This window comes from Opisthocomus hoazin, chromosome 6 (genome assembly GCF_030867145.1).
Source record: "Opisthocomus hoazin isolate bOpiHoa1 chromosome 6, bOpiHoa1.hap1, whole genome shotgun sequence".
Classification (NCBI taxonomy): domain Eukaryota; kingdom Metazoa; phylum Chordata; class Aves; order Opisthocomiformes; family Opisthocomidae; genus Opisthocomus; species Opisthocomus hoazin.
The window spans coordinates 28,886,480-28,903,582 of NC_134419.1; the positions used below are offsets into that span (position 1 = coordinate 28,886,480).

Below are 17,103 nucleotides of genomic sequence, written 5' to 3' on the forward strand. Positions count from 1 at the left end.
CCCTCGCTGCAGGACTTAGGAAAGGCAAAGCAATCACATAAATCAAGCCAATAAAGTGCTTCTGCAGCTTTTATTGAGCGCTCGTTCCGAACTGCTCATAACTCAGGCAATGGTTTTGATGTGACATATGTTAACCTGTGTAATTACAGATCTCTAAACGGAGCGTAATTTTTTTTTTTTTAAATTAAACACCATAGCCAGAAATAACATTATCAGACATGCTTTCTTAATTAATACAGCCATGTATCTATCTGCAGGAGGGGAAAATGTGAAAAGGAACAAGCTGAACAGATGAATGCAAAAGGGACAACACTATTTCCATCAACAGCACCATCAACAACACTAATTGGATTTCCTCCTAGACAAGGCAGGATCCAGATTAGATGTACGCATGGAAAGATAGATGGTGTAAGAACCCACTCCCACACGATGAACATACCAATCAAATATCCAGATATTTGCAGAGAAAAATGTTTTCCACAAATATAAGTGCTCACAACGTAGAAGTTATGCTCACAGCATATTCAGCAATTAAAAAAAAAGTAAAATTCTATCTTTCCGCAATGTCTTTTAGCTTTTAAATTTCAATGCCTTTTGTAAAAACTACTACTCACAGCAGCACTCCCAAGAGTTCTGCTAGTATCCGACTGACAAAGAGTAAAAAAGAGAAGGTGCTGAGGGAAGACAGAAAATGAACACAGCTCCTGCCCATTCCTGCCTTGTTCAAACCAGCCTGTCTGGCAGTAGCCACAGGCCTGAGGCACTAGAGCAAGTCTGTCCCTTATCCCATTCCTCCTCGCTCACTCAGGAGGTTACTTAAGAGCTCTGCAATGGAGCAAAAGCACTATACCTTTAAAAAAAGCACAGCAGCGCTGCCTAATCCTTGGAGCTCCAAGGTTTTAAAATAACATTTAAATCCCAAACCTCACTGCATCATGTATTCAGACAAAACATGGAAACCAAATATACTAAAACAAACACGTGGCAGGGTAGAGCTTAGCTCACAGAGCACCGCATTTCGCAGGGCTCAGGAAATGCAATATAGATAACACGTTGCACTGCATTTCCTCCACCTGCAGCTCTGCTTGCCCACGTGCTGGACAGGGGGTAACCAGGGAGAGTGAAAGATGCAGCATGCTACATCAGCAGCAGACCTGAGGCAAGAGGCCAACCAGAGAAGAAACAGTGACTGCCCTCCAGGAGACGGCAGGCAGAGCTCTGCCGTATGTAGGTGGCCTGCCATTCCCTTCTTTGCACACTCCTTTTGCCCTCCTGAGGAAAGAGTGCTTTATTTCAAAAGATCCTCCAATAAGAGTTAAACCTTGATCACTTTTAGCAGCACACCAAAAGCAGAGGCTGTTCTCATTTAAATCCAAAGGCCACACAGCACAGAGAATCACAAGGAACCGAAGCTACCAGCTGCTCCCATCCACCGGAGGGCAGGGGAGGCATTAAAATATCTTAAAATCGCTCTGTTTCCCCAACAGACAAGGAAGGGGCTCCCTCCACAGGATTTCAGCAAAGTGCAGAGTACCAGTATGACCATGCTAAGCCTTCCTATTAGCACACCAGTCCTCATGTTCCTCTCCTCACGCGAAAGCTCAAGCGACTCCAGTGCCTGCTGGCAGAACCTTATCCAGACCACATCAGCTGTAAGGTCAGGTTCAAGAAATTTCACATTTATTTGAAATTCAGACATTACCACAGAAACAGCAGCTTCAATAAATTATAAGCCTTTCTGATTATTTCACTCCTCTTTAGAGGAGTGAAATAATCAGAATATCCTGATATGCTAAAAAAAAAAAAAACAAAAACAAAAACCAAACCTCTTTAAAAGTGTATTCACTGTGTCAGGCAAAAATAAATGTTATTAGCCACACGTTTTCCAGTGCACCACAGGAAATCATTTTTCATTGGGAAAAAGGTTCCACGACAAGTCTAAAGCAGGGAATTAAAAAAACCCACAAAAGATCAGAAGGAATAGCATATACATATGCACATGCAGAACAGGGAGGCAATTTCAGCTATCAGAAGGGGAAAATGTTTTTAGCAAGGCCTGTTGTGATAGGACAAAGAGTAATGGCTTTAAACTAAGGGAGGGTAGATTTAGACTAGATAAGGAAGAAACTTTTTATGACGACTGGCACAGGTTGCCCAGAGAGGTAGTGGAGGCCTCATCCCTGGAAACATTCAAGGCCAGGTTGGACGGGTTGATCTAGTTGAAGATGTCCCTGCTCACTGCAGGGGGGTTAGGCTAGGTGACCTCTAAATGTCCCTTCCAAGCCAAACCATTGTGTGATTCTCTGATTCAAGAGTCCAAACTGAAATGTGCTCCAGTTCTTGTATGGCGAAAACATATTCCTAATTTAATCACCTCTGACCACAAAACACTTTTAAGCCTATAGGCAATATCAGTAACTAAAGACAAAAATTAACACTTCAGGGTGCAATAGTCACCTATTCAGGAAGTGATTTTAAAAAGTACAAAAGGCAGAAAAGCAAAATGCAAGCATTTTCCTCCCTCAGTTTCTGGTACAAGCCTTTACAGAGTGGGTAGCAGCACAAGGAGAGTGCTACGATAGCTGTGCCAGCCACCCAGGAGCCCTGAGAGCTGCAAAGGTCCGGCTCTGGTGCAGCCCCCGCAGCAGCAGCACAGAGAGCAGTGCAGCACACACCGAACAGTCGGGCTATGATGGGCAAAGCAGCGGCAGCAAAAATGAGGCGAGGGAAATTCTGCAGCAGGAACTTTGGGTATCCTGTGCCCTCTGTTTAGGTTCCTGGGGTGGCTTTTAAAAGTGTTCCTTAGCAGCTACTGAATAGGGCAACAACAGTAGCAAGCAAGGGCAAAAAGATAAATGGTGAGAGTTACCAGGAAGACAGGAGGACAAAGAATGGAAGTGTAAGCACAGGGAATAAGTGAGGGAAATCAAAAAAATGAAAGCTGACAGACTAATACTGCCCATAAAGATCTGGAAAGTAATTATGCTTCTGAGTCAGAATCAATAGGTTAATAAAATTCCCTCCTCCGCCCCCATTGGAATAGGAGAAGAAAGAAAAAAAACCCACAAAATTTATATTTACTGACACTAGTGCCAAAGGTTTCCTGGGTTTCTGCTGGGTGGAACATGAAGCTTGGCTGCTACATTAACACTTTTCTCTAATAACATGGTTTATGGAACAGCAGCAACAGTCGAGACTTCTATAAGAGAAAGGCATTTCAACAGCAAGATTAGACCAAGCATAAAACTTACGCTATAGTGGAAATAGCCAGCGAGCCAAACTAGACCATGACAAACAAAAGATTAGTCAAATTGCAAACCTAAGAGTCAAAAGGCATGTTTAGTTTCATTTTTCCCCACCAGAAGTAATTAAACTGAGTTCACTTTGGCATACTGGAGAGACACACATGAATTCGAACTATAATAGGCATAATAGCTCTATTTGTTGATTACTATAAATCCACAAAGGGGGAGGAGCGCCCAATTTCACTCAGAGGGCAAGGAGCAGGCAGAGAGAATTAATGGAACCAAGTACCAGTGTCTGTACAACATATCCTGGTGATAATGAGGGATATAACATCACTATCCCCATCTAAAAAACTCAACAGCCTCCACACATAATTAAATTATGGGGCACACATAGAATAATTTCAGCTGTAGAAGTAATACCTGGGCAGGACGTGTGCCTCCCTGGAAACCGCAGGAATACATGCTCACACAGGATTGCTATTATATGCACAAACCATCGTAGATTCGGACAAAGCTGTGATGATATCACTAAAATTTAAAAAGCGAGGCAAAAAAACATTAGTCAAATAATAAATGTGCTAAAAAGGCAGGTTTATGTCTAATAATTATCTGCTTCTCAGACAAAGAAAGAATACAAGAAATCCCCAGGTCTGCCTTACAGGTTCAGTGAAGGACAGCGTTTCACCCATGGTTTTCAGATGTGTTTTCTACTCTAGGATTTTCATGTGTAAACAGGAATCAATGAATAGCACTTGAGAATAACGTGCATGTACATGATCACTGATGTTAAGACTGACATCACGGCAGTGCGTATTTGATACAGAAATCCACACGGGGTGTAAAAAGCCTTTGAAGACAATGTCCATCAATTAATCACCCAGTGCTTTAAGGCAGTAACAACAGGGGAGAATTCCCAAGTTGACACTTCAGTAAATTGATGTGAACCTCCAATTCAGATTGTACTTAAGTATTTGTAGATCTCATAGAATTAGTGATTACCTTTTAAAACAGCTGACCAATGCAAGGCTTAAACTTTCACTTACTGCCCCTGGAGTCACCAACCTGCTGACAGGTCAGCATAGTAAATTCCAGGAACGGACTTGCACTGCGGCAGCCAGGTATTGGAGTTTGACATTCACCATCCATCCCTGCTTCCCTCTCCTGTTCCCTCTGCACAGCAACACGGGCTCCAGTGTGCTCTTTTAACTACCTCCCCCCTCAGTTTATAAACTTCACACATGGGAAGAAAGCCATGGGTGAAAGGCTAGAGAGGGCAGTGGCTCCTTCAGCCCTGCTCACTGGGGCACCCTGCAGCAGGCACACAGCACCCTGACTCAGGAGAGAGACTGCAGCACCGCCTTCCCCAAAAAAAAAATGAGCTGAGACTACAGGAGACAAGAAAATCCTTCAGGGCACCTTACCTAACACACAAAAGCAGTCAACCCATATAATCATCCTAGGCTACTAACCACATCTGTCCTTACCAACAACTACCCCAAGATTATTATATACATCAGCCACCTTAAGCACTACCTCCTACCACCTTAACCCTTTCATCATGCTTTCACCACTGTTTAGTTTATAATTTTAGGAATCACTTAACTTCTGATTCTGAAGATGTAAGTGGTGCATGTAAAATTAAGCTTGTGGAAGCCTTCCCCAGCTCAGGATCTTACGATTATGAATTCCACACAGCAGCTGAGTTCCATGTCCATCATGTGTCATGAATACCCTTGTCCCTCTATAAATAACCATCCTGAAATCCTTCAGAGCTGATGGAAGTGTTCAATTTGAAGGGGAAGAAAACTGTGTTGCTAAGGAACTACCAAAGAAGAAAAGGCCACAGAGTAGTAATCTGAAATGAAATGAAAGGAATTAATTTAATTGGCCCTTGATATGTTGGGTATTTGGCATACCATCAACAATTTAGCGGGCTGTAGGCTTCCTTTCAACCTTAGGCTGAAAGAATAATCAGAACATGTTAGCTCCCTTAATTTAGGGATTACCTGCATTCTCTCTTCTTCATACAACAGACCCTGTCCACTTCTGTGGATTTCAGACAAAATTTTAAAAGCAAACCACGTGAATATCAGTTTGAACTACAGCTATGCCCACACTTCTTGCGACTCCAGTTTTTTAGATGAAGACGAAGGCTAAGGATTTTCTTCATATTTAGTCTCACTAGTGGACCAACAGATGTGCCTTGCTAGTAAGTACTGGCTTTCATGCTTTGCTGATTTTGGCAGAGATCTCAGCAATGCACAAAACCAAATACTATTTCATGGATTTCTGATTTGCAACATTTTCATTTCAGGAAAATATTTTCAACTGTTTATAATCATTTTAAAAAACGATACTCCATGAGGTGGAAGATGTTTCAAGCTCTTTCTCAGCTGAGAATTTAAATTGTTTTAAATAGCATTTTGTTTTCTTTCTTCTTTTTTCAGACAGATCTTTCTCTAGTGAAGCTTTTTTCCTTCTTTTGCCTTTTTCCTTCAATTTACTTAAATAGAAGAGAGTTACGACTGCAGAGCCTACATCTCTGGCATGTTTAGCAACACCTTTACAATTTGTCACACATCTTCCAGCATTTCAGCTTCAGTATCACAAATGCCTGGTATTTAAGATTCCCGGAGTCAAAATTCTGGTATTTCAATCATTCAAGCTGTACTTTAACTCACAAGATGTCAGGTATCAAACCGACAGCCTCACCTTCTTCGTTTCTTACTATGATTTCAGGGGCTATGTTGTTGAACATTGTCTAACTGATGAGTAGACTTTGCCACAGAAAGGTATCCCACAAAATAACAATAACAATCAAATAACAATATATAGCAATAACAAAACTATCACACTTTTACGCAACAAACAACAGGCTTTCATGAGTGGTTTACAAGGAACTGATTTACAAACCAAAATGAGGTGTGTGACCCACCTACGCTCTTCTCACCCACCATCACCTCTGTAACTAAGCATTCCTAGATCCTAATTTGGTTGGGTCTGACTGGTTGAATTTACTGGTTTTGTAATGCCTCATTGATCAAATAAAAGACGAGACCTCTCACTGAAAATTCACAAACATACTAATCACACTGTAACTACATTCTACCATTTCCCCCCTCCCATGAACATCTGTTTTCACTGGAGCATGAAAACTTGCTAGACAAACATCAGACAAGAAATGTTGCCATTAATACAATGATCTTTACATACATATGCTAACTCCAACTCCCAGTCTATAATATTTTTGTCTGGCTATTGAAAAAAATTTTCCAGACGTGTAAACCTTTCCAAACACTGTTTCAGACAGTTATTGGATAAAATCATTAAATATGTATTACATGCTTTTTGAGAAACACAGGTAGAACTGGTTAGAATTACAGTGAAAGGTACAGTAATAAATTTCTCAGTGTGCCCCTCTGTGGCCATAAGAGACAACATTGTATCACCACAGTTCTTCCATCTCTTTTTGGAAAATGCAAAACTTCAGACCTTCAGAGAAAATAACTTAGGTGCTGAATGAATTTCCTGAATTCATGTCACTGCTACACTTCACTGATCACTCTTGTAACAGAAATTAAGGACAAAAAGTAATCTGCTACCACACAAGAAAACCAAGAAAAAGGTAAGGGAAGTTTTAAGTAAAAAGTTTTCCAAAAGTGTGTTTGTGCTGAAGTCTCCAGGCACCCTTCACTTCACCAGCAGGCACCACCACTCGCACTCAGTGCACCAAGCACAGCCTCTTGCGCTCTCCGTTCTGTGCAGCAAACAACTGCAGTGTAACAAGTGGTCCCTTTTCTCAAAATACTGTTAATAAAGTCGTTACAAAGGTGACTCTTCCCTTTGAACTGTTTCCCATTTGTACAACTGTTTTCCTTCTGAAGACACTGTGTCTACATCGTATCTTTCCAAACTCTCGCTTCTCTGCTTTTCTGTGCCCTAGAAAGTTTCTAGAAAGCCAGGCAGCCTACAGCCTAGGGGAATGTGTATACATAACCATGAAGAACACAAGGTCTTAGACACTACAAGATATCAGAAGGTGGGGTCTCTGACCTACAATGTCCTTTGCCAAAAAATGAGACAATTCTGTGAGCCTGTCATTTTGAACCAGACTGAGCAGTAATTAATGTCTGACCAGATAATGATGACTTAGAGCAAATCCAAAGCCATCTAAGAGAGGCCTCGGCCACACTAATGCATTGTGCTGCTCGGTTTAAATTCAGCCTGTGTTACCTGTTGCGTTTAGAGTAGGGACAGTCTATTTGCAATAAACAAGATATAAACAAGGAAAAAACATCTTCACCTCTCCTGAGCTTCTCACTCTACGCTCCAGAGCGATTGCCTACATAGTAACATGTGCACGCAGTCTTAAATGCAGGAATGGATTTTAAAAGCAGTATTACCAAACATTACTAGACTGTGGTTTTGCGGGGCTTTTTGTCCTTTTTTTTTTTTGGATCACATATATATACTGCAGCTAAAACAGACAAACAGCTATCCTTAACTTGCTTCAGAGCAGGCTTTCTATGCGCTAACATCTTTTTATTGATGGAAATACAACAACACACCCCACTGTTATCTTAAAGAGGCTACAAGGTCATTGGTTACCCAAGAGCAGTAGCTGCCTTCTGAGATCTTGATGTTTTTAAAAAGTACTGTTTGCCTTAGCATTACTTGCTCTACCCAGTGCCAAAACAGCCGCATTCACAGCCAACCTGTTTGCCTACACTGTACGACCACTCATGCTACAGTCTGGAAGCACAAAACTCCGAAGCACAGAGATCAAAGTCATTCACTTACTTGCACTCCTCCACACTTGTCTCACCTATACTGGAAATAAAAATCAGGGAATTCAGGCAGGGGTGGGAGTCTGAGAAAGAGAAGGAATCCAGATCACCTGCACACAGGAAGTTTAGAGAAGGGAAAGAAAACAGGTTCCAGATGCTGACCCCGTTAAGTTTTTTGAAAGCCGGAGTGAGGCATTTATTTGTAAAGGTATCAAGATACCACACATTACACAATGTGACACAGCACGGCTGCTGTATCACAGAGCATTAGTTAAAGACAGATAAGGTGGAAGGACACCAACATGCTCACCGTGCACACAGAGGTCTCATCCCCGGTCTTTACTCTGTTCCGAGCCAAAAGCTGCTCCAAGAGGCTGAGTCTGTGCAGCAGCCAGGAAAACGCCAGCAGCAGCTCCCGACTACCCGCTGAGCCGTTGGAGGGAAGACGATAGAGTTCTGGCCTGCCATAGCCATGGTACCACAACGCTGATTTTACAAACCTAATTTGGTTATCTGAAAAGAAGAAAACAATTAAGAATAACATTCTGTACTATTCAATGCATTTACCCATTCAGTTCCAGAAACTGCTGCCTCCTCTGACAGCAAGATTTTTAATCAAGCCTAAGATTAGTGGAGGACAGTGGAGACTACAGTCTTTGTCAACAATTGATTAAGGACAGGAGCTAAACGGTAAGAGTCTTCCTTACATTGCCCCGTTCTGATCTGCAGGAGCTACTGCTAAGGGAAAAGAAGAAATTCAAAGTTGAGATCAAAGCCAGTAATGGCCTCTTGGAGATTAACAAAGGCAAAAAAGGAAAATAACTATCCCCACTATAACAGGGCTCCAATTCACCCACTCATTTTTTTATGAGCCACCAAGCATGCCATGAATTAGTAAACACTCTGACTCACTTTACTCCTGAATGAAACTGGAATATAAAGATAGGAGTTTCACAGGCTGCTGCAAATCTCTGAGCACCAGTGAGCAGGCAGAGATAATGCAGCACACCACATTGCATACCAGACCACATGGACTATTTACCTCTCAGGAATTCTCTGATCTGTATTCCTTCACACCAGCAAATACTACTCGACAGCTACAAGACAGGCACTACAGAACTATAAAATACTGACGAAACACAGAGAAAATTATTATTAAAAAAGCTTCTGACCAGTAAGCCTCAGCTCTGTACTAAGTCACAGAATCACAGAATGGTAGGGGTTGGAAGGGACCTCTGTGGGTCATCTAGTCAAAACTATAATAAAGAACGTAATTAGGGGGCACAATGATAAACAATACATACTGGGGAAGAATCAACAGTTGTTTGAAAAGGAAGTCCTGCTCAAAAAGCTACTGGAGCTCTCCACAGGCAACAACAAACAAGTGATTAAGGAAGATTCAACCAGTGCAGGACATGTAGACTTCCCAGTGGGATTCAACTAGCACAAAGAAACTAAGCCACTGTGGTGGAGGGAGAGGGAAGGCCCTTGAATCAGTGACAAGTGCCTAGCAGACAAGAACCAGAGGGTAAGAACAAATGGTGGTATCACATGTTCAGCTCTGTGCTGAACAGTTGCTGTTCAACCAACTCAAAATGACACACAGACAATGCGATAGTGACAGAAATTCGGTGCTGATGTGATATTACTCAGTAGTAAGGAACGCAGGCAGATCATGAAGGACCGCAGAACCTAATAAGCCCAAGCTTTAAAACAACAGATAAAATTGTTTTTCAATAAAATTTAAAATGATGCACACAAGGCAAAAAAAACAGCCCTAACTTCACCGACACAGCAATGGGCTTGGAGCTTACCACTGGATTCAGGAATACAGTCTTAGATGGCAAGACTTCTCATGACAATATCACACTCCGTTCTCACATGCATCCAAAAGCAAACTGAATGTGAGAAACCTCGAAATGAAACCACACAGAACACAGGGAACAACGTTATGTTGTTGTCCATATCCACTGCGACCCCACATCTTAAATCCACAGTGTTGTTTTATTTCTTCAGTCCCAAAAAGGCTACAGAAGACTTGGAAAGAAACAAAGAGAAAGGACAAGTACAGTCACAAGTACGGAACAGCTTCGCTGTAAGAACTGATGACATATGCCAAGCAGGTGACCACGCATGGATGTGACAAAACTCTTTAAAACCATGAGTGTTGTGGAATGGGTGAATAGGGAATAATTTGTTTGCATGACATTCAATACAAGAACTGTGAGCCACCAAAAGTTCTCAAGTGTGTGAGTCACAACAAGTTAAAGAGATGTTCTTCCCACATACAGCTAAGCTCCGAAATTTCTGGCTGTGGGACACTATGGGCACTGAGGGTTACACAGGCTTAAGGAGAGACTGGATTTACAGAACAGGAGTCCATGGAAGCTTATGAAAGTCCATGGAAGCTCTCTGGTTCGGGAAGTCTGAGATGTAAATTACCAGAGGCTGAAAGAATACGCCCCTGAAAGCATCTTTCTATATTTGTTCTTTCCTTTCCCCTGGACATCCACTGTTGACAGCTGCCACAGCTGACTGGAGCAAGAGGAACCTCCAGCTTGATCCAGTTTAAGCATTCTTACAACGTAAGGAAGCAAGCTGCCCCCCTCTTCCAGCGTAATGCTTCAGGATCTCTGTAGGGTTTCATAAAAAAAATAACAGGAAGTAAAAACCTCACACAATCAGGGATTGTCACTGCTGTCCTTAAATAACATACCAGTTCACCACATTACATACTCATTTGCCTGCTCCTTGCCACTTGTGGTAAAAACATCCTTAGCATTGACACATATTGTAATCTTTCTTTGTCTGGCATCAAATGCTGAAGCTCAAAAACCACATGATGACCGACTTCAAAACAAAAAAAAAAAAAGAAAGAAAAAAATCTTGTTGCTCTCTAAAGGAACTCGTTAATTACAAGACTCTCACAGTGAAGAGTGGTTGATTTAGCTGGATTTGCAAAACACAAGAGAAGTCACCCACCAAAAGCAATACAAAGCCAAGACACAGGGAGGAGCTGTAAGCTGACCTCCGCTAGTAACCCTACAGGAGCAGTACATGGTTGCAGCTCTGCTGAGGCTGAAAGGAGCCAGTAGCCATAAAGAGCCCCCAAGACCGTTGCGCCATGACCAACCACAGGGAGGTATGTTGTTTGACCAACTTTAGGATTTAGGGAAACACAAGCGCAGATCCCTAAGGAGATGCCTACTTCCAGAGAGCTCCTCAGTCCAAACACAGAGCTGAAACCGTTACACAGATCACTACACATCTTCAGCAGCAGGAGCGGGAATACACGATTGCCACGTGAATGCTACAAATTAATACCTGACAAAGACATTCACCATGGCTGGAGAACAAAAAAACAAGATCAAGAGAATGATTAAGCAGGTGACACAACACTGCAGAGCTACTAATTTTTTTGCAGAACTAGTGTTATGCGTAGCAGAGCTTCTGCAGACACATGACAGTTGCACAACTCGTTTTAAAACTAACTCATTTCTGCATCACAGACACAAGGAAATCCAAACAACTGTATCATTCCGTTTGCTCTTCTTGCAGAACCTGTGAATGCAAAAACAAGCAGCTCCCCTTCGTGACGCTAGGGTGGCAGAAATGCCTATGCTTTGCTAAAAATCTTGCTGTAGATACGCACTCCAATGACTCATGTGCAGACTGGAGCACTCAGGTATTAGAGATTTTATTCTGATTACTCTTGAACATCCTCACACAAGCTAGGTTTTCATGTTGCCCTTTCCTTTCCTTTGTACATTTGCCAAGAAAGGAACTGCCATAACAGGTAAAGGCAGCAATACTCAAAAGTGAAGGCAGATCGGTACACACTTCCCTCCTCCTTCAAAGCAAACAAGCATCACATGCTGCCATCTGCAGTTCAGAGAGCTCCCCAAGAAATCAAGAAGGAACAGAGAAAAAGACAGGTGTTTTTTTTCCTTTATCACCATTTCCCTGCTCTGATACACCACTTAGGACCAGATCCACAAAGGCAATTCGCCACCTGAATTTCTGTGTTGCTCTGGTCATTGATCTCCCCCTGTTCCATCTCTCCCTTTGCAACACACTGCCCTCACGTGAGAGGATACGATTGGTGTGAGTATCAGGCAGGAATTGTGGGCGAGTGGTCAAAGCATAGATCTGGAACTGGGGCTCAAAGAGCCTTTCCATGACCTTAAAGATGTCCTCATCTCTACAGTGCTCTGCTCACAAGGAAACAGTGCTCAGACAAATGGCAGTAAAGGCTATATATGTACCCAAGACCAAGATGGATTCCTCCATCATGTGCAGCTGAGAGAGAGGAAAAAACATCACTCAGACAGCAGACAACACCAGTCATTCGAAAAACCTCCTCTTTGACAACATCTTCTTATGGCATTTCATTAGCATTAGACAATTTATAAAGACAGATCCAGAGTCCTAATTAATCCCCTTCTGCATGCACGTTATTTATAAATGTACGTTCAGCAAGTAAGACCAAGCTGTCGATGAACCTCAGGTTCAGCTCTCTTCAAACTATACTCAAGCTGTGCTCTTCCGCTTTATGAATCCTGCAGAATACTTTCAGTGAATTAGAACATGATATTCAAATAGTCTGGCAGGCTAAGATGGAAAGGAACTAAATCAAGTACAAGAACAGACACAGATACATTACTTCATGCACTCAGGCAAGAAACACCAGCATAGGTATGGTATTATGGGAAACTACTGCTGCAGAAGAATATTTTCTGCTTCATTTGTCAAACAAACAAAAATATAGACCTCTTCCCCATACTATAAAAAATGAATTGTGACTCCAGAAAAGAAACATTTCCTCCAACTATCTACATGCACATTGCACTGCTACCTGGTGCAGCTGTTAGGTTGTTAACCAAGCCGATCAGCTCTCAGACTCCACGAAGAAAGAGCAGCATGAAACCACTAATCATGACTTCATCAGTAAGGTTATGCCCAGAGTACGGCTACACAGCTTATTTTGACCCATACTCCACCAACGAGAGACCTGTTGTCCTACATGTTCAAGGGGCTGGAGTGTACTAATAGCTTCCCAGCAAAGTTTACAGCAAGTTGTTTTTCACTGTGTGAAGAAAAAAAATCTTCCAAAACAAGACACCGAGAGAGCCATCTGCAGTATTTTATAACCACTGACTGGCAGGCTTCAGAGGCTTCTTTTTGCAAGAACGCAATAGTTCCTACATTGTAAAACATCAGACTGTGTGGATTTTTTTTTAATGTGTGATCTTTCAATCACATATTTTCTGCTAGCTAGGCAATAAAATACACCAAGCATTTACAAACATGATGCAGAAAGGTTTTCTAAACAATATCACATCGCAGCTATAACAAGGGAATGACTAGCAGCTGTTCTATTTAAAGCAAATTTAAATCTCTAAAATTCACCTATATGACAAGATCAGATAAAAACGTGACTAATGAGAAGCACTAACTTGAAACAGAAATACACACTTGGGTGCAACTTCAAAAGTCACTTGATAAACAGGAATTCCCAAACCAAGGAAAAATTTTCTGGAAAAATCAGTCCTTTCCATGGGCAAAAATCTGTAAAAGGATTCTCTCCGTACAACACACTGCTTTCTTCTAGCACCTCACAGCTGCAAATGGCCCAACATCCGGCATGCAGCCCTCAAAATGCAGGTCTCACCCTACGGAGTAGTGAGAAGCACCACTGTGACCCCAACAACACATGCAGACTGCAGTCCAAAGCTCAGTGTTTCTTTTGGAAAAACCTTTAGCCTAAAAAAAGACGGCATACAAGACAATTTGAGTATGGGTTCTCCTTTCCACAAAGCTACACCTGCACCTATGCACATAGTAACTTATACTGAAGGAGTCTTCACAGCCTTCCTCTGAGAACTGGCAACTGCTACTCTCCTTGTTTTAGCTAAGATAATTAAGCAGCTGTACGAAAACAGCAAAGAAAGGAATGCCCGATCCATGGACTAAAGCACAAGACATGGATTAGAGGAATCCATTTCAATTCTTCGTGGTGCTACAGGATCCTGTGCAAGCCAGAGAAAGTTCTTTAGTCCCTGTGCCCAAGGCATCCACTTCATTTCCACCAAATAAATACATGCAAGACTAAGTGCTCCGGAGTAGGGTCAAAGAAGAAAGGTAGTAAAATATTGATCGTGTTCACAGCAGACAACTCATTCACTTGCCCAAGCAAAAGTAGTTAGCGTAATTTGAAAAACTGTACAGCTATCTAACCTGAATTTCAGCTTTAATCACGGAGTTGAGACCAAACCAGTTTCTTCAAAACCACCTCAGCAGTTCCGAGCCAAACCACATGCTCCTACCTCTCAATCTACCAGGAGAGGCTGTGGTTGCGCTCTCTACAGCCGGCAGCCTGCCACATGCACATGGAAATTCTGCCTCCAAATGCTACAAGCAATTAATATGGGAGCAGCCAGGATTCAATGAGGTTGCATTTGTGCAGGACAACAGCAAAGCTGTAGGAGACAGCCAATAAATTGAGTTACCATACACAGCAGATTGTGGGTGAGTAGAAAAGAAAAAACAGACAAACAAAAATAGCAGTTCAGTGAGTAACACAGAACCATGCTGAGCTCCTGCTGAGCTACCAGCAAAACTACACTGGTTTTCCTCCACACTCCTTGAGACGTGTCATCCACAATGCTTAGCCTTTTTTAACTCCATTTACAAAGCCAGCGGATTCCTAGCTCTTCAGGGGCTAAAACAATGCTGTTTGGGCTTTTTTGCTTCAACATCAAACGTGGATTTTAAACAGTTTTGGTGTGAGGACACCTCTGTCCCTCAGACAATCCCATTCTCAAAACTTCCTCTGACAATGAAAGAGCTCTAGATAGAGATCTTTCAAGAGAGAAGTCTGAGGCGTAGTATCGTACTTAGAATAATATACATTTAAGAAGTAAACAGCACTCTGTCATTGTGAGAAGCTAACCCACATTCAGCTTCTCTCTGAAGTAGTGGCCCTGTCCACAGAGATATACACGGTCCCTCTAAAATACTTACACTTTACTTTTTGTTTTGTCTAGAACTTCAATCCGAAACACTGCCTTCATGGTTCACATGCTATAATTCACATCCCTGACACAGGAATTGATAGAAAATTAACCACAGAATCATGCGTCATACGTGGATGGGGAAAGAAGGAATCAAAGGAAAAACAAATGTATTTCTGCAATTATCTCTGCAGATGCTGAGAACCCATAAGATCATTGCAGAGATTTACCCACAGTGAAATGTCCAAAACGAGCAAGAGCCTCTAGCAGATGCAAGAACACCCCAGTTTCCTGGGCAAAGCAAGCCAAAGAGGAGCAAACCTGCCTGCACAGCTGTGATGTAACAGTAAGTTGGTGGCACAGGTATTCAAAATGGAGCATTCCTGACACGAAGCAAGAAGCCAAAGAACAGGTGCTACAAAACCAGTCCCAGTACTTCCCTGAGACAGCCGGAAATCGCACAGTCAGCCAGACTGACCAGGTTACCTATGGCATCAGACTCGGTCCACTGCCCTCCGTGGATTTGTTTCAGCAGAGCATAGAGCAGCCTCCAGAAATCCAGGCTCTGCAGAGGAAAGAGAGGGGCGGGAGGAGATCAGCATGCAAAATACCTGCCATATATTTACTCATAATTAGGCAATTAAACCCACATCCTAGCACCAGCTGCTATGTGGAAGAGCACACCTGCATCCTGCCAGCACCGTCGAAGCAGACAGGTTCATGTGTTTGCCGTCTTGCGAACACAGCCTACAGTAAGGTGCCCTCAGAAAGAGTGGGGCTGCTAATGCTGGTGGCACAGCGAGACCCAGCGCTTCTACTTTGAGGCACAGGAGCACGGGAGCGCAGCTTCCAAAATACCTGCTCTGACAGAGCCACATATGGCACCAGTCGCCCGTAGCCAAACAAGCACTCGCAGATGCTGAAAAGACGTAGGATATCACAGGATGGTGGTAAAAACTGGCAAGCAAGAGGCGGCACGCAGTGAGCTGGGACTGGAAACCACCCGTTGCTCCCACAAGGACAGCACGCTGCCCAGCCGAAACAGCGGTTCCTACAGCTGGAATCTCAGTTCTCCCTCACAACACGCCTGAAGGGGGCCGGTGAGCAAGCGGAGAGCCCTGCGCCCGAGGCCTCACCAGCGTCGCGACGCCGAGCCCCGGAGCGGCAGGGCCCGGGCCGGCGCACAGCCAGGGGAAGCCAACCTCGGGTGACACCGGACAACGTCACGGGCGAAGCCAGAACCGCCAGAAAACGAACCCCTCCCGAGGGCAGCGCCGCGCCAGGCAGTGCCGGCTGGGGCCCACACGCGGGTCTTCCCCCCCCCCTCCAGGGGCCCGCCCGAGCGGCAGTCCCGGCCCCGGGGGGCGCGGAGCCCCTCGCCAGCGGCCCGCGCTCACCGCCTGCGGCCGGTCGAACCTGGCACGGCGGAGGGTGTCGGGGGCGGGCCGGGCGCGGGGGGGCAGGGCCCGGCACAGCGCTCCGACGGCGACCGGCAGAGCGCGGCCCCGCGCCTCCTCCCGCCGCCGCCTCATCACGCGCCGCCGCTTCCCGCCCTCTGCCGGCCCGTCGCCGGCGCATGCGCAGCGCCGTGGGGCAGCCTCCCGCCTTTCCGCCGAGCCCGCCCGCTGCGGCGCCCCCTGGCCGCTGGGAGGGCTCACTGCGCACAGCGGGCGGCAGGCGGCGGGGTGGGCTCTGGCTGCCCCCAAGGCCGGGCAGGCCCGCCCTGAGCCGCAGCCCTGCGGGCTCCCACCGCCCCGCCTGGGTAAAAGAATTACCCCAAAACCCCGCTTCGGCCCTCCTGAAAATGCGGCTCCGCTGCTGTCAGACCGAGAGGTCGCTCCTCGCCCGGATGAGCCCCAATCCCCGTCTTCCTGCCTTCCCCTCGGGGTTTCGCAGGCAGCTCGGGTCCCCTGTACACCTGTAACTGGCGCAGTCCCAGAGATTAATGCTTTGGGATTGGTGGGGGGAGAAACGGTCCTGCCATCTGGGAGCCAGCCCCGTCACCGTGAGGAGAATCCCACCTCTTGGCTGGGGTTGCCGTGGCCGAACCCTGGC

At 44.4% G+C, this 17,103-nt stretch overlaps 1 protein-coding gene across 1 annotated transcript in view; it reads right to left on the reverse strand.

The window, feature by feature from the left end:
* Positions 1-16,626, reverse strand: part of TEDC1 (tubulin epsilon and delta complex 1) — a 74,967-nt gene extending 58,341 nt beyond the window's left edge. Inside the window, exons 1-3 of the mRNA XM_075422374.1 lie at positions 16,465-16,626; positions 15,535-15,613; positions 8,346-8,548 (exon numbers count right to left, since the gene is read on the reverse strand). Coding sequence (XP_075278489.1) covers positions 8,346-8,548; positions 15,535-15,613; positions 16,465-16,626 — 444 coding nt within the window. The remainder of the gene's footprint in view (positions 1-8,345; positions 8,549-15,534; positions 15,614-16,464) is intronic.
* Positions 16,627-17,103: the final 477 nt, after the last annotated feature.